The sequence below is a fragment of the Alosa alosa genome, chromosome 1 (genome assembly GCF_017589495.1).
Source record: "Alosa alosa isolate M-15738 ecotype Scorff River chromosome 1, AALO_Geno_1.1, whole genome shotgun sequence".
Classification (NCBI taxonomy): domain Eukaryota; kingdom Metazoa; phylum Chordata; class Actinopteri; order Clupeiformes; family Clupeidae; genus Alosa; species Alosa alosa.
Genome location: NC_063189.1, coordinates 35,183,138 through 35,201,558, shown reverse-complemented (window position 1 = coordinate 35,201,558; position 18,421 = coordinate 35,183,138). Strand labels below are relative to the sequence as shown.

Below are 18,421 nucleotides of genomic sequence, written 5' to 3'. Positions count from 1 at the left end.
TAATAGCCTAATAATAATAATAATAATAACCAGCTTCATCGTAATCAGACTCGATGTAAAGGATGCACTTTGTGTAGATAAAAATTAACTCATGATAAACCCAACATTTAATTTCAATAAAACTCACAATTTCATTAAATTTTATTCATTTATTTTTTTATTTGTTTTAAAGTATCCTATGTCTTATATAATTCAGGCTCAAAGATCCTGTAATATATGCAGAGAAAAGAGGAAAGGTCTTTGACACTTTGTGATTGACATTCACAAAAAATATATATATATATATATATATATATCTAGCTACTGGACACAGTGATCAAGGATAAAGGGTCTCCTACTCGGTGCAAAGTGTGGAGTAGACTACGTGAAGCCTGGTGAGACAGAGACCAGCTATCTCCCTGAGTGTCTACGTTTGGTTGATGCTTTACTTGATGCATCCAGAATATTCAGATTAAAAACAAAACAAAAACAAACAAAGAAACAAACAAAAAACAAGGTGCTCTATGGAGAAACTGAGGCGTCGGACAGGCTGTGCTGTGTTCTTACTGAGACTGTCAGAGAGCAAACGTCCAAGGCCCGTGGCAGATTGTTAGATGGATAATATAAAGTAATGGCAATTGCACTGTAAGTATATACAATCAGATTCAGGTACTTTAGCGTTACTTAGAGATACTGTGGAGATTTTTGTTAAATAATTCCAATGATAATTTAACTGTTCTCTATCCTATGTCGGGCATAACACGGGAAACATAATGTACTGCACCAATACATCCGTATCAAAAGCTGTTATGGCCTACAGCTATCCCCTATATTTAAACAGTGCTGTTACATGTTCCGTAGAGTGCTGCTGATGGAATTGCGAATGCAAAATCAGGGGGGTAGCTGAGATCTCTGTCAACTCTTGAGTTGTGCCGAAGTACATATAAAAGAACAACAGGACGGAAGGACAGGAAGTGGTCAAACAAGCTAAAGGAGAAAGGAGCCTCAATTTACAAAATATTACATTGAAAATCCTGCAGTGTTTTTACATTGGGTGTGTCCTGTCCAAGTCTGATGGTGGAGACTGTACAGGAGTATATCTGTGTCCAATTCCTGCAGATCGAAGGTTAGTATAACATTGTTTCTGAGAACACAAACTAATATAAATGCTTCTTCTCCTAGCAGAGTTCCTCTTCCGCTCAGATCATCTCAGGATTGTCCAACAGGGTCAGGCTGTGAGGTCTGGGGCCCTTCATTTGGGCTTCTGATAGGTCCATACACAGACTCAAGCAGCACTGACCCCTTCGCCTTCATGTAAAAAAAAACGTTCAACAGAGGAGTTCTGCTCAAGACGTAAAACTCCGTCCCCATTTGGCCCTGGAAGTGACTCTGCTACAGAGTCTCTCTGGAGGGTTCTGGAGGGTGGAGTCTGCACACTGTAGAGAGGAAAACCCTGAGAGCCAAGTTCAACATGGCGACGAAAATCACAACTTTCCCAAGAGGTCGTCGGAAGCCTCTTTGGACAGTTTCCACATCTTTAGTTTGTCTGTGCTGTCATGCCTCATTTGTACATCATTTCCCTGGAACCGGAGGCCAATTGACAGGTGACCACCCTGATTTGGATCTGTCTCTCTTGGTATTTCTCTCAAAAACTGACCAGCTGTCCTCCATTTTACCTCAATGACTCTTCCTTTCTTTCTTTCTCTCTCTCTCTGTTGCTTTCTCTCTCTCTGTGTATCTCCTAATATATATTTATTTATATACATTCTTTAAAATAATCATGTATAAATGTATGTATAAATTAAACAAACATAGTCATTTCTCACTCTTTCTCTAAGTGGCATTTTGAGGGGAAAGGGATATGGGACTGAGGTTTTACATTGCATTAAAAAGAAACATAGTAACAGCACCAAACACTGAATAAACAAGTGCCTGTACAAACAAGTACACGACATGAGTTATAAGTGCTTTAAACACGGGAGCAATATTTGAATGTGTGTGTGTGTGTGTGTGTGTGTATGTGTATGAGAATGAGGATTTCTCTTGTTATTTTGTAGATGTGTGCCACCTCAATGTGTGTATAGTGAGCCTCTCAGCTCTGCATCACCCCTGTCTGTTTGTCCATTTTGTGAAAAAGGGAATACTGAGAGTTGATCTTGGTCCCTTAACACCGGTAATATTAGGCTCCAGTGCTGTGCCCAGATAATTCAATGATATCTGAACTGCTAAAAATACTCTGGCCGACAGGGTTCATAAAGTACGATGCAGGGCCAAAAGTAGAGTCTGTACATTCGGCCTCTCTGGGGAGAAAGTGCTACGGCCGGGGGATTACATTCATGATCAAACTGAGGAGCGGGGAGCAGGGGAGGCGAGAGAACTGGGGTCTGTCCCATCACGAGAGCTGGGCATCTCAAGAACATGCAAGGGCTAGACAACACAAGTCAGCGTGTGCTGATGGAGCGAGAGTCCAATGTCCTGTGTGGTCAATGGAACTATTAGACACAACATTGATGGATAATGTGTTGGCCCCTTGCAACAGTGATTGGTGCTGGGACAGACAGACAAGAGGGGCATGGTAAGAAGGGGCTTCTTGACAGTGAATAAGTGCTGGATTGTCGCAGAACTGCTGCTGGTTAGCTGAGTTTCACTCAATTTAAAGTCTTTTTTCTTTTAATTTCCCCTATCCTCCAAACACAACCTCTCTGTCATACTCTCTCCTTCCTAACCCTATCTCCCTTTCTTATTTTATTTTCTCTCTTTCTCTCTTTGTGTTTAGCTGTTGGTGGAATCGGGAAAGGTGATTTCACTGCCAAACACTTCCCGGTAGAGTGGAGGAAAGCTGTGGGCTGTCTCAGGGTGAAGCAGACGGAAAAACTCCAGCTTGTCAATGTGGAGATTGCAGATCGACTTCATCTGAGGAAGCTTCGAAACCATCTGAAATATAGATGGGGGTTAGAGAGAGGATAATTAGTACACGCTCTCATGATTCAAAGACATGAAAATATGTACTTTTTTGTTTCAAGCAAGGCATAAGTTCATTATCAACCTAGCAAAGCTTGATGAGACAAGCACTACCATATCTTATGATCAAAAAGATGCACTTGCTCTCTTTGTTTAAATTATGCACACATGAGATCCACAGAATGGTCAAATGAGCTTTACTATCTTCAGTCTTACTACTAAGTTACTAGTAAGTAACTAGTAACTACTACTTTACTATCTTCAGTCTTACTACTAAGTCTCTAGGCTTCCTGCCTCTTACTTCCTGAAGAGTAACAGAATGACTCAAGTAAGACTAGAGATGGTCCAGTTGCTGCACATACCTTATCCAGTTTTTCAGCAGATGCTCCGGACATGTGTAGACTGTGCTGCAATGCCAGGTAAACTTTCTCCTGCAGTTTATGAACCTGCTGGGTGTCTGTCAGCCAGGGCCGATCTACAAAACACAAACATGCTATATTCACACACTGCATTCAAATTCAGCATATGTAAACATGAACAGTTCGTTGCTGCTATGACATTCATTATAGTCTCATGAGCATGGCATAATTGGCTATTTATTTTCTTTTTTCCTTTTTATTATTTGTTCATTGTCTGTCTTGTATGTCTTGGTGTCACGGGTACGCTGGCGATTACGCCGCTGGCATCTTTTGTCTTTGTTTGTTATTGTTATTTTTAAATATATGTGACCCTGCAAGGCGAAACCAGTCGTTTTGGTAAAATTTACAAAATTAAGTTATTGTACTCACACGAACGACCATAAACTAAGCTTTCCAACGATATGTATTGCAAAAAGTATCGCTAAGATAACCGCGATCCAAAGTTGGCATGGTTCTCCTGTCACGAGCACGCCAGAAGAGGACAAAATCACCTTTTAAGTAAATTATCCGCATGAGATAGTGTGAGGGCACAGCTATGATTAGCCTTACGGTAGCGTGACTTTGAAGCGGATGACTGACTACCATAGTTTCAACCGTGCAATGAGTCTTTTTCTGCCCCGTAGTTAATACCTGGGACGGTCATAAGGTGTCACTAAAGAATATGATTAATGTATTTCGGGGGAAGTAAGGGGAGAGGAAGTTCTGTGTACACAGATTGTGTATAGCCTAGCCTACTTTTAAAATGCGCTAGCCTACTTCAATGCAAAACTTCTCCTGGTCCCTAAAATGACGCCAGGATATTTCTAAAAGTTCGTGCTTTTGACCGTTCGTGCCCTGAAAGGCAAGTCTTTCACATTCATATTTGGTTACATCTGCCATGAACGATATAGAGCTGACACATTGAGTAACGAGTAATGAGTAGCCTAATGAGTAAATTAGCTCTACCGTACCCTACTGTAAAACCTTATAGCGGTGTGGACAAAGGGAATGTGTTGAATCTTCACCTAAATAAAGTAAGGGTTTAACAGTCAAAACTTATGTTTATCCGTGAAATTTGTTCACAAAATGAAAGTCTAGACTGTATACTGTCTAATTATGCGAAAACGTGAAATTCGACATTTTAACCTGTACATTTGTTTATCGTGGATTTTCTCAAAATAGCACCGTGCGCCAAACGACTGGTTTCGCCTTACAGGGTCACATATTTGTCATGTCTTGGTGTCACGGGTATGCTGACGACTATGCCGCTCTGTCCGGCATCTTTTGTCTTGTGTTTGTTATTGTTATTATAACCGCCGCGCAGCATGTCCAAATTTCCGTCAAGGATTCCCGGGACACTGAAAGACCGGGGTAGACGAAACTGGGTGGGCATGTAACCCCATATGGATAGCATGGAACCATCGTTTTTCATTTTGATCTGTAGCCCCCCCGCTGGACTGCACCCCCCGAAAGGAGGGAAGGGCAGACACAGTTTTCTGTGAATATCTCGAGAACCGTAAGGTTTACGAGGACCATTTTTTTTTGTATGTTGATCTCAAGGGGCCATGTCAACCCATTCCATAACCACTCATTTCATGTAGCAAAGCCACCTAGTTAAACACAAAAAGTAAAAATGAGGTGTTGTAATCGCGAGGTATCTGTGACCTAACATAGTCAAAACTGCACGAAATTGGAAGTGTAGGATCATTATGACACCCTCTGAATGCACGCCAAGTTTCGTGGAATTCGTTCATGGGGGCCACACAATAAATTAATTTATGTTACTATACACCAACTGGCCTGTAGGTGGCCGGAGACAGTTTTCTGTGAATATCTCGAGAACCGTGGGGCCTAGGAGGTCCACCTTTTTTTGTATGTTGGTCTTAAGGGGCATGTCAACCCATCCCATTACCACTTATTTCATGTATATCACCACCTAGTTAAAAATTAAAAGCAAAAATTAGGTGTTTTCATCACAATATCTCTGGCTGACATGGTCAAAACTAAAAATGAAATTGAAAGTGTAGGATCATTATGACACCCTCCGAATGCATGCCAAGTTTTGTGAACTTTCGTTCATGGGGGCCTTACAATAAAATAATTTATGTGTACATTTAGTGACCGTGATACCAACAAGGATTCGGGACACTGAAAGACCGGGTACATCGAAACTTGGTGGGCATGTAACCCCACATGGATAGCATGGAACCATCGTTTTTCGTTTTGATCTGTAGCCCCCTCTGTACTGGACCCCCTGAAAAGGAGGGTAGGGCAGACACAGTTTTCTGTGAATATCTTGAGAACCGTGAGGGCCTAGGATGACCAATTTTTTTCCGTATGTTTGCCTCCAGGGGTCATGTTAACCCATTCCATGTGCACACATGTGCATAAACAGATACACACGCACACACATACATTCACAGTAATCATACGTATGACACATACTCACACAGTAGACATATGTACGCACAAACACACATACGCAGGCAAACACACAAGCACGCACATACACACACACACACACACCCACACACATAAACATAAACGTGTACACGCACACATGCACACAATTCAAGAATTTCTCAGAATTATGAACAAGCAAGATGGGGTTGTATAAAATGAATTTTACATGTGAAATCTATGAACTAATCATGTTTTGGTACTTGTTGTCTAGCAGATACCAGTGAGAATTGAGTGTGGATAATGCAATTTAGTGAGACAGTTAGAACCATATAGGCCTTTCAGCGTGATTTATTTTTGTGGAAAAAATGTGCTGGACTGGGCAGCGGTCATATTTTGTACCGCTCTGCGGTACATCTAGTTTTTTAAATATATTTGTCATGTCTTGGTGTCACGGGTACGCTGACGACTACGCCGCTCTGTCCGGCATCTTTTGTCTTGTGTTTGTTATTGTTATTTTTTAAAATATATTTGTCATGTCTTGGTGTCGCGGGTATGCAGGCGACTATGCCGCTCCGTCCGGCACCTTTTATTCTGTGTGTCAATGTCTTGTATGTCAGGTTGCCTAGTAATGGGGACGCTGGCCAGATGTGCCGCTCCTTTTGGCCTATTTTTGTTTGATTAATGATTTGTTTGTTGTTTGTTGTATAATTTGTTTGTTCGTCTGTCTGTGCTAGGTCTTGGGTATGCTGGCGAGTCACGGCACTCAAGTCCATCACATAGTTGTTTTTGTTTGATTCTTTGTTTGTAAACTCAGGGCGTTGCTGTAAAAGAGCTTAATGCTCAGTCAATTTCCCCTGAATAAACAACGGTTGATGATGATGATGATGATGATGTCTATGCTGTACATTGCATTCAAAATGCAAAAGCTTGCATAGCTGTTAGGTAAATGGCTGTTGCAACTAACCTGGGGATAGCAGAACAGCAGCACTAAACAACGCCATCTCCTCCTCCGACAGCTGAAGACGGCTCAGGCCTTTGGCCAAGTCAAAGACAGCGTTTACAAGGTCATCACAGCCTGTACACACACACACACATACAGAGAGAGCAAGAGAGAGTACAGAAGAGGTTAACATCCAACACAAAAGAAACACAAACTCTGCATGTGTTCTGTCTTCTAGATGTTCTGCTACAAGGACTTGTTACACAAATAGCTGAGGTAACAATTTGAATGGATTCACTGACTCATGCATAACCCATTGGCAAGGTATCCACAAAATAAAATGTGTGCTGTCTATTATCAGATGTTGACATTAGTCGGGTATTTTTAAATCAACTCAGGTGTAATAACGTGGGCCAAAGTAAACAGACTTCCTAAGATACAGCATAACCCCCTCAGTGTAATCTCCCTGTGTATGAATTTCCCCTTGGGGATCAACAAAGTATCTATCAATCTATCTATCTATCTATCTATCTATCTATCTATCTATCTATCTATCTATCTATGTGCAGTTGGGCATAGGTTATATTGCAGTATTAGAGAAGGGAGCCAATGGTGACTATAAAGAACACCTTTTTAAAGCTAATGACACCTGGGGCAACTTTTTGAGCAAGGCTGCTGGGCAATTTTCCTCATTATTGTGGTTCTGGCATGAATTCCAAATTTTAATTTAATCATCAGTAGGTAAATCATTATGATCCATCATGATCAAGAATAAATGGAATTGGTTATGTGGTTGCCCAGCAACATTCATCAAAAAGTTGTCCCATGTATAAGGGATGACATTGTTATGCAGAATACACAACACATTACACTGCTACAGAGTTCAATAAAAGTGTTACCACACAAATATATAAATAGATGACTAGATCCTGAACCATCAACCCATCAAGCTGATTAAGTTGTTATTAGATTCAGGCGGAGAGCACTCACCTAGAGCCTTGAAGAGCTGGGGACTGGCAAACTTGCCATCGAAAAACATAGTGTTGTTAGAGGAGTTGTATGCACGACACACACGGATCAGCAGCACCTCCAGGCAGCCTGGAGAGGACGACCATAAACAGAGAGAAGAAGGGGGAAGGGAGGGAGGAGGGAGGGGGGAGATGCTCCACCGTGCAATAACATACAAGGTGCAATTTTGATCCAAGTAGATGTGCAAAGGGAATGTCATTTGAACAACACCAGGATAAAGATCAGAATTGCATTCAACCAAAACACATTCCAAACATTTATATTTCAACAAAATTGAATATTTATATAAAAGGAATTTATATAAATAGAGAATTGTTTGATGAGTAATGTTTGACGGATTTAGGTTCATTTTGGGTTTGATTATCCCGCCAAAGGGATTTAGTTATGAGATTGATAAAAGTGCAACAGAGAGCACATAGAGAGAGAAGATTGGAGAGACAAAGGGACAAAAGAGCAAAAAGTTAGCTCATGAACAAGACAAAAATGTTCAACTACATTAAATGGCTATGCAGTACTGAGCAGGCTGTTGGTGTCAATATGCGCAGGTGAGAGTGTATACTGGTAAGTCTGTATGTAGAGGGGAGAGAGAGAGAATGAGGGAGTTGTGTGTGTGTGTGTGTGTGTGTGTGTGTGCGCGCGCGTGCATGCGTGTGTGTGTGTGCTCTAATGTTTTCTCCATTTGTAGTTGTCACCTACCTGTTGCCCGGTTAGGCAGCTACAAATGGTCAGACACAGACTGGCACCCTGGTCCCAAATATGCATGTTTGTTTGCTGACGTGTTCAGATGTGTGACAGAGAGAGACACCCGTTGAGTCCCAGAACAAATATGACGCCCGCTTTTCCAGTCTGTGCACAACTAGACTAACAGGTATCATTCCTCTGAGTGTGTCATCTTTCGTTTTGTAATAGTGTGTGTGTGTGTGTGTGTGTGTGTGTGTGTGTGTGTGTGTGTGTGTGTGTGTGTGTGTGTGTATAAGCCTGTGCATGTGAGACGGTGATGATTACTGACCTGCTTTGAGTAGGATGATCTGGTCGTTCTGGCAAAGGTCCATGAAGCCGCTGATGCGCTTGGCAAACTCCACCACGTACTGGACGGCGTGGGTGATGTGCAGGGCACAGCGGGGCCACATCCACTCGGCAGACTGAGGACACGACGGAGGAAGACACACAAACAAACATGTGAAGAGGGAGGGCGGGAGGGGGGGACACATTTCCTCATATGTCCACACAGCAAAATGGGCTTGTGCTTTTGTGAGTGAGTGAGTGAGTGCGTGCGTGCGTGCGTGCGTGCGTGCGTGCGTGAGTGAGTGAGTGAGTGAGTGAGTGAGTGAGTGAGTGAGTGAGTGTGTGAGTGTGTGTATGTGTGTGTGTGTGTGTGTGTGTGTGTGTGTGTGTGTGAGAGTAAGTGAGTAAGTGAGTGAGTGTGTGAGTGTGTGAGTGAGTGAGTGCGTGCGTGTATGTGTGTGTGTGTGTGTGTGTGTGTGTGTGTGTGTGTGTGTGTGTGTGTGAGAGTAAGTGAGTAAGTGAGTGAGTGAGTGGCAGCTAGGGGGCTCACCTTGCACTGGAAGTGGCGCGTCTCCTCGGGCGTGTACTGACTCCAAGTGAGCCTCTTCAGCTCCTCTGTGCCGTACTGACATGTTTCCAGGTGGGACTTGACCACATTTTGTGTGATTCGCTCTATAACAACACACACACACATACAAACAAATTATTACCACAGTATTATACAATATCCTGCTACAATTCCTACAATTCTTAGATTGATCAATCAAGTTTATTAACTCTCATTTCTAAACCTAAACTCCACTGTGCCTTCAATCCTTCAATTCATCCATTTTCCTCACAGTCCAATCCCCACTCATCCAGTCACCTGCCCTGGCGTCCACTCATCTATCCAACAGTGGTGTCTATCCAACCACCTTTGCCCCATCTGTCCCATCAGCCCTGCCAACACCTTACAGTCCCTCCATCCCGTCTCACGGCCCCTCTCAGTCTTACCTATATCCAGCAGGGAGCAGTCGTCCGGCAGGGACCCCAGGGGGGAGTGTGTGAGCACGCCCGTTTCCGCCAGCATCTGGTACTCGTGCTTGACCAGCGGACTCCCTCCGTCTCCCGAGTCCATGCTGCTGGGCTCAGGCGAGCTCTGGTTGGAGGAGCCGCTGCCAGCGCTGCCCCCTCCTCCTCCTCCGTAACCGCCTCCGCCCAGCATCTCCAGGCCACTGCAGTACTCGCTGGCCTCCTCGGGCGTCAGCGGCAGGTCGAACAGCATGTCGGGCAGTGCGGCGATGTCGTCCAGGTCGCTGAGGGTGGTGGTGCTGGAGCCTCCACTGCTGTAGGAGCGGCTGTTGCCGCCCTCCTCCCCGCTGTCCTCGCGGCCCCCCTGGCCGCCCGCCATCACCGCGCCTCCACTCAGGCACTCGGACTGAGACTTCTGGTGCTTCTGCACCTCGGCGTACAGGCTGTCGCGCTGCTTCTTGGACATGCGGCCGAACTTCACCGCTGTGAGGGTAAAATGTTATGATTAGATCTTTAAGGTAAATCCCTGCTTGTGTTGTACTGTATGTAGGCAGAGTTGCAGTGCATGTGGCAGGGCAACTGACTGCTCTTGTTGTGTTCATCTAATATAATCTCTGAATTTTCATTATTATAAAATAAAAATGTTACATATTATTGTACTTAATCTTGGTTGCATAGATGATGAGGAGGTGAGAACATTGTTTGATTGATTGTTTGAATGATGGACAGACTGAATAGATAGCTTATGTTAAAATGCTAGTTAAAAATGCATTACATAATGGGGTATATGTAATATCAGACCTGTCCACTTCTTTAGCTTTGAGAGTAAAAAAGGCCACACGTATTGTTACATTATGTTACATTATATTACCATCTCCCTGGATTTACGAGTGTGTGCAGAATATCTCTGACACCACGCAAACACACAAGGACACATCAACAGCCCGTACTCACCATCACGGCTCATGCCCAGTGTCAGGCACTTCTGCAAACGGCAGTGCTGGCAGCGGTTACGGTTGGTGCGGTCGATGAGGCAGTTCCTCTGCCGTGAGCACGAGTACATGGCATTGTTTTGCTGGCTGCGGCGGAAGAAGCCCTGCAAGAGGAGAGAGAGAGGAGGGGGTGGGTTAGCCGACATAAAACACTGGCCTGCTGTCAGCTTGGCTCAGCCTCTTCATTAGAGCGCTATAGTACAGACATCATCTGAGCAGATGTGAGCCGTTTCCTCCATGTGGATTCAGAAGGGCTGCATGGGCACGCGTCATGTTCAAAGCCCCTAACAATTATGAGCCAAGAGTATTGCCATCAACCGACGCCGAGTTTTAATGAAGGAAAAGAGAGAGTTATGTAAGGCCTCAGAAAGCTAGTCCAGGAACTGGAGTGCTGCTCTATGAATGTTTAATCAAACGGTCAGCCTGGAATTTCTTTTGTCTAGTTTCATACAGCGCCGACTGAGTTTAAAGCGGTCTGCCAATGGCAAAATTGGTATCAAAACTGCCAAAAGCCTCTCCACTTGATAAGTTTGCCAGGTGCTTTTTCCTGCTTACCTTGCAGCCTTCACATGTGATCACGCCATAGTGGATCCCTGAAGATTTGTCCCCACAGATTTTACAAGGTATCACCTCAATTTGGGCTGCAAAGACAGAGATTTGACACATTACAACACAATTCACGCAATATAAGCATACCTGACAGACATGTGGTGTAATCTTGAGGACTACAGAAGCACAACAAATAAGGTTGTGACAAAAACAGAATACTTTCCAGAAGACACCCATTTATGTAGAAGTTATGCAAATGAGCAGTGCACTCACTACACAGAGATTGTTGAGTGATTCTGGAGGAGCAATTAACCATTGAAACATTAAGGCTATACTTTGTGAAGCACTTTTAATATTTACTTAGGCCCTCTACCTTGATTGTGTGATATGTTAAGAGGTAATAATATTGCACCCCTCATCTTCTCATACAAAAGGAAAATCAACAACACAATGAGATCACTAGGTTATCCTTATGCAACTATACCCATCAAGATGGAGAGTGCATTATGTTGGTTGCTTTTAAGTATGTGTGTGTGTGTGTGTGTGTGTGTGTGTGTGTGTGCTACGCTGCTCCAACTGAAGACACTGTGCCCTTTCCTCTGTGACAGGAATAGCCTGGAGTCATGTGTCAGTCAGTGCAGTATCCTGTGCCTTAACACCGGCAGACTGTACTGTATATCAAGAGCTGAGCTACCAGTTAGGTAACAAGGTAATCAGGAAGACTTTTCTATCTCTCTCTCATTCACAAATATATAGAGCTCAATCTGCAGCTCAATCATAAAGCGCACAACATAACTAGCTCAATAAAGTTAGTCAGAATAGTTTGCTGAACATGCATTTTCCTACATGCAGGATGATTAATCAGCATTAACTTTTAACAGCTCTCTCTCTCTCTCTGCAATATAACACAGAGATAATAGCTGGAAAAAAATATCTTTGTCCTCCATTTTGTACTCCTCGTTCCCTCTGTCAGCCGAAAGCAATGACCAGGATATATTGAGGCATGCAATGGAAAAATCTGTAATCCCATAAGCGCTCCCCCTCCCCCTCCTGTGCTCTGGTTATATAACTGCCGTCTGCTAACATTCCACAAACACAGTCACTGAGGGGCGGCCAGTCTAGTAATGCTACCGCTCCGCCTTTTCACCAGGTATTGGCTGGCTCCAGAGTGAGTGGATTTCTGAGTGGCTGCGCAAAATGTCATTTAACTTGACTGGGCTGTCAGCCCATCTGGATGAGCTGTCCTACTGACACACTTTCCCATTGAAAAGGGGAGGGTGTGGGAGGCAGCGGAGTGTTCACCATTTGCAAAGCCTTTTCCTTTTTTCATCTTTTAAGGTGGAACAGCAAAAGACTTCGCATTGAGGTTATGCATAAAACAAACCTATACCAAGTCAGCCTAATACACAACCTAAAACATACTCCGTTATACACTTTACAAACCAAAGCACTACACTTTAATACACATTATAAGGATATGCGCATGTTCATAAACTGTCTATTACATCTGGCTTGAATTAGGCTACAGACCATAGGACCTAAACCTACTATTAAACTACAAGACAAGACAAAGAAGACAAGTCACAATAACACTTTTAACACAATTAAACCAGATAGTGGTTTCCTATAGTGGACAAATCTACAATTATGAATTCACACAGTGGCACGTACCTGACTACAGACTACAAAGCAATCGTTAACTCTACTGACGCACAGAGGGAGAGGCACTATATGCCCACATGGACACAAAGACACTACATGACTAAGTACATGCAGAATGAAGGAACTGCCAATCGAAATGTTTAGTTTAGCTGAGTGCCTGTTATGTCATAGCTAAGGCAGACAGTTGTTGGGGTAGAAAGAACAGAAAGCCAATGACCTATCATTGAAGGGTGACTTTTACAACCCATTATGGAACTCATAAAACCTAAAGAGATTATTTTTAAGACTGTTAACAGCCATGGTAAAGACAACCTGAGATTTAATTATTTTGTTCTGCCACTTTGAGTATGGGTAACCACAACCATGTTGCCATAATGTCATGCGATGTATAAGCATGCCCAGGCATGTTCCTGAGCCAATAGTAATGTCCAGGAAAAACAAGATTTATGTGTAATGGTGTCCAAATGCTGAACAGCAAGCACAACCAGGCTCCCATTAAACGCAAGGCACGTTAAGTACTACCAGCTTTTTAATCTCTGTTTGTAAGAGTGCATCGTGTCCACGTAGCTTTACTAGTTAGCCCTGTTCCGTTATTATTGCACCACCCGTTTTTGCTCCCCACCTTGTGCCGTGCAAAGGTCACACATTCACGAATGAGGAACTTTCAACTTTATCCATCATCTACCGAACTTCTATAGGTCATCTTCCCTCTACACATGAACTGATTATTTGTGCTGACTCCTTATTTCTGTGAGATATGCTGTAATTGGGGATATCTAAGGAGAAACACTGCTTTCTAGTTCATGCTTTGTTATCGGTGCTCCTGAGAAACACTTTGGAAATGCAATCCCAGCAAGTTGTGAGGATATGTAATTTCCTAGAAAAGTCTATGGGGAAAAGAGTTGGGTTAGGAGACAGGCCAACTGAACTTATTGAACTCTGCAGATCTAAAAAAAATCCCAGTCTCATTCAGTATCCTTTTCAAACAAAAAACACACTGCCTTACTGTTTACAGCTGCTAACAGAAAATACACAACTTTACAACTAACTAGTTGCTTCCTTACGTAATGTACAAATAGGCTCGGCTGCTGACATGTTAATAGGCCTATAATAACCAGTGTTATAGGAAGCATTCCAACAGCAGTCAAATGTGAAAATAGTAACCACACAAACCAAACATAACATGTTATCTATTGTATCAGGTGACATAGGCTAGTCTAAATGAAAACATGCATTTGCATAAAATCCACATAGTATTATACCATACATTATCCCTAACTTAATCCAAGAACTCTTTAGTAGTCCTCTAGTCAGTATCTCAAGTTCAAACACCCACCACCAACAGCGCTACTTTGCAAACAAACCGCGTGGGTTTACACGTCCTACCTAAGACCCGCCCCTTTCCTCCCCTCTCCCTCTCTTAGCTTGCCCCCCTCCCCCTCCCCCTCCCGCGGGTGTGGCGTAATGTTCGGTGACATAACTAGGTCAGTAGAACAGTTAACTCTCTACAGCTCACACAACCGGCCATGCTGGAACCTGAAAACAACAACATGCTCACAACACGCGACTGATACCACTGACATTAACAGGAAACAGATCTGCAAGTTTTCGTCCATGAAATATCATTGTGGCCAATCAGTTGAGCCAAGTTGTCAATATTTGACAGAAACCATGACCGTTATGCTACTAACCAGTTGCAACAATTGTGGCAGAATTCACGCTACATATTTAACATGACGAATTGTTACAAAGTAACATTGATTGCTACAATAGGAACATTTCATTGATTATTGTTAAAGATACATAGAGTGGGTCTATTGTCCCCCCTCCCATTACAACGTACGCCTTGTCATAAAAATCAGACCATAAGGCGTCCTCTAAAGATTACCTTAAACAAACTACACACACGTAAACACAGGCAAGAATCTGTAAAATACAATACCCTAATATATATGGTCACAGTTATGGTTTGCAAATCGCAATAGAAATACAACGTCGTAACTATTTCTACAAATGCTGAGGGGAACATGTCTCCACGACAAATTACTGCACACCTATTCAAACTATAGGTGGCTAGACTTCGCTGTTACTCAGCAGTGCAGGAGTCCACCTCATGGTCAGTGCGAACTGGCAAGCCCATCACAGAGATAGAATGGAGGATTACTGTGATACGCAGAAAATTATGTAAGTCCTCCTGCAAATGAAACTTCAACATTGCACCCATCGTGCATGTTTAGCAGTGCAAACTGAATGTATATGCAAAGAACAGAATGGCTATGCATAATTATTATTAAATGTCTATACAGATTATAAAAAAATATATGCACCAGACACAGCTGAATATCTCAACAATATTTGTTGGCCCATTTACATGAAATATCATAATGATTTACTCACCTCTCATTTTGATTGTTTCTTTGGGTTGAACTCCTCAATGTGAAAAAAATGCCAAGTTGGCCAGCTAGGTGGCTAGCCTCAGATAGCTAGCAGAATATAACCTTTTAGCTCCAAAGTGGAGCATTATCGAGAGTAAATATAACCGCAAATATCTCCTGATCTTTGTTTTTCAGCCGTCGAGATAATTCATGCAACTTTTGATATACGATTTCTATAATGTACGGCACTCAAGAGCAACGTCGTTGTCGTCGTTCCGATTTCTCCTCCCTTTCCTAGTCAATCCTTCCCTCTCTGTGCCTTCCTCTCAGTCTACCCTGCTAACCTACTTTTCGACGCGTGGACTCTCACATGATCTCACTCTGCTGGCCCATACAGACTCCACACGGGGACGCGCATCCTTCCCCGCTCTTAAGGTGGATCCGTTCTTTCTAGTTTTACGCATAGGTTCTGCTTTCGCGTAGACCACATTTTGGCAAGACGATATGCCTAAAAAATAAACACAATAACTTAAGAGTGTGCTCCAATGCTCTTGCTTTGTGTACTAATAATTCTATAGTCACCGCAAAGCTGCCCAAAATTGAGCATAATCTGGCTTCAAATAGTTAAAAACAATGTTTTTGGATGTCACCATAGCCTAGTTAAATAGATAAATCCGAAGACAGTCTGTAAGCAGGGTAATTCTCCTTGTGTAAATTAATGCCATAATATTTTTATTAAGTGGTTAATAATTAATAGTTTTGTAGATAAATCTGGATTACAATATTACGTTTTAACGATGTAGATTAATACAAGGCTTTCAGTGATCAGTGTTTGTCAACACTGATTATGTAATCAGAATTGGAATCATATAACGTGTGCTTCTGGCTCCTTGTGTGGACATCTGGAGAATGGAACCCAGATTGTCTCATGACAGTACTGTTTTGATTTGTAAAAAAAAAAAACGTTTTGTGACTGTTCAGTCTGCTGTCAGTGTAGCCCATCTGATTTAGTGCTAAGGGAGTAGCCATGGATAGTCTCATTTGGTGACTAAGTGTTATAATTTCACATTTAAATTCCTATTTTGTTTCAGTATGAAAACCAGCATTGATTTGTATTTGGTGATAGATGATAACTCTGCAACCACGGGTCGTGGGATTTAATGATGCAATTCACTGGCAGACTGAGTTATGAAACAAGGAGAAGGGGAGATTACAGTAAGTAGGTTAGTAGAGCAGCTAAGGAGTACACAGCAGGCTACACCAAGCACTCCCATTCTATGGTCCCTCCCTCCCCTCTCCCTCTTCCTCACACTCGCCCTCCCTGCATGCACACGCGCACGCACACACACACACGCGCGCACACACACACGCGCGTGCGCACACACACACACACACACACACACACACACACACACACACACACACACACACACACACACACACCATGACTTCCCTCCTAACATTATTTTTGTCCATGTACAGTGTCCTTCATGTTAAGTTATATAATTTCCCATTGTCTCTCTTTCCATTTCTTCGGGGTATGTTTATTTTTGAAGGTCTATCCATTGGGCCATTTCTTGGGTTCCTGTCCCTTCTTGCTCCTCTTCAAGTCTGTCGGCTCAACTCATAAGGAATAATAGAGAAATAAGCATTGTATGTTTTTTTAAAGAATCTGGTAAAAACAAAACAATTTCTTCTGTCTCAGTAGAAGACAGAAGAAATTGTTTTTTTTGTTTTTTATTTCAGTGAGTACACATTCTCGCTTCTTTTTAAATCATTTGTTCCCCTCTTTGCAGCCTCTCTCAGCTCACTGTTACCACTAGCAACCATGGTGACACTTTGACCCTAACCCTTACATAACCACTGACAGACTGAAATAGAGAGAAGCAAAATGAGAGAGAGAGAAAGAGAGAGAGAGCAAGCACTAACAGGCATGTAATGTAATAGGTAATAAGCAGCTGCTTTTCGTTACTATAAAAAGGAAGAGTGGTTGTTGAGTAATTTGCAGGCGCTGAGCAGAGAATGAAAAATGGCATAGATAAGATAAGAGAAGGCCAGGAGATATACAAAAGCAGGTGACTGATCTGAGTAGAAAAACAGTCAGATGAGAAAAACAGAAAGACGAGAAGAAAGAAACAAATGGACCCAATAGACACACACACACACACACACACACACACACACACACACACACACACACACACACACACACACACACACACACACACAAGGGAACACAAAATGTCGGCCGAATGACTGAGCAATACTCCTCAGCACCATCTCCTGCTCTCAGACCCCTGTATGGACTGAAAGCGCCATATTCCACATGGATTACATTACAATCCTGTTCCCAGCAGAGTAATCCCTCTCCCACTTCGCTCTCATTCCATTAATCCCTCTCCTTTCTCTGCTTTCAAAAGCACTCAAATCCCCCTCGCTCTCCACCGAGCAGTAATCTGCCATGACCTCAGGCCAGTGCCACTGGGTCAGTGTGTTAGCCTAGCTCGCTGTCTCCTGCTACTCCTCACTGCTTCTCTCTCCTGAATTTACATTACACAGATTAATTTAGCAGATGCTTTTATCAAAAGCTCACAATATGAGGAATAACATACAAGGTGCATTGCAAATTAGGGCGTAGGTAACAAATAAATACTACTTTGCAAACACAACCATACTAAGATGACAACCAATACTACTTTGCCAATGCAACCAGACCTGCTCTGGTGGCACTTGGGAGGTCATTTCACCCAACCTGTCACCATAGGGAAACAACACATGAAAACAGTCTGGATTACCGTGTGTGTAGGGGTGGCAGTGCCAGACAATGTCCCTAGTTAAAACACAGTGGTCGAGGTGTAGCATAAGCCTTGAGAACATTTTTAAGTAAGTGGGTGCAAACTCAGCAGTCCCTTTTTAGGTAGGTATTAGTGACTTGAATTTGATGCATGCAGGATGCAGCTGAGGATAACCAGTGGAGATCAATGAACAATGGGGTTGAACATTCTGGACGAGACCATCTGAGAGAACATGAGAGATAACTATTTAACTACTGTTTACTGGGAGACCCATTGTGGTAATGGTGTATGGCTCACAGCAATAGAGTAATTTTAGCCTTGT

General features: G+C 42.8%; 1 protein-coding gene across 1 annotated transcript; it reads right to left on the bottom strand.

Moving 5' to 3' along the window:
- Positions 1-129: 129 nt before the first annotated feature.
- On the bottom strand, positions 130-15,675 carry rorcb (RAR-related orphan receptor C b). Its single transcript, XM_048241032.1, has 10 exons — positions 15,327-15,675; positions 11,274-11,359; positions 10,681-10,822; positions 9,709-10,209; positions 9,266-9,387; positions 8,720-8,852; positions 7,672-7,779; positions 6,706-6,816; positions 3,303-3,415; positions 130-2,913 (listed from the first exon to the last, which is right to left on the bottom strand). The coding sequence occupies exons 1-10, from the start codon at positions 15,331-15,333 to the stop codon at positions 2,752-2,754; spliced, it is 1,485 nt and encodes a 494-aa protein (XP_048096989.1). The 5' UTR covers positions 15,334-15,675; the 3' UTR covers positions 130-2,751.
- Between the last annotated feature and the right edge of the window lie 2,746 nt (positions 15,676-18,421).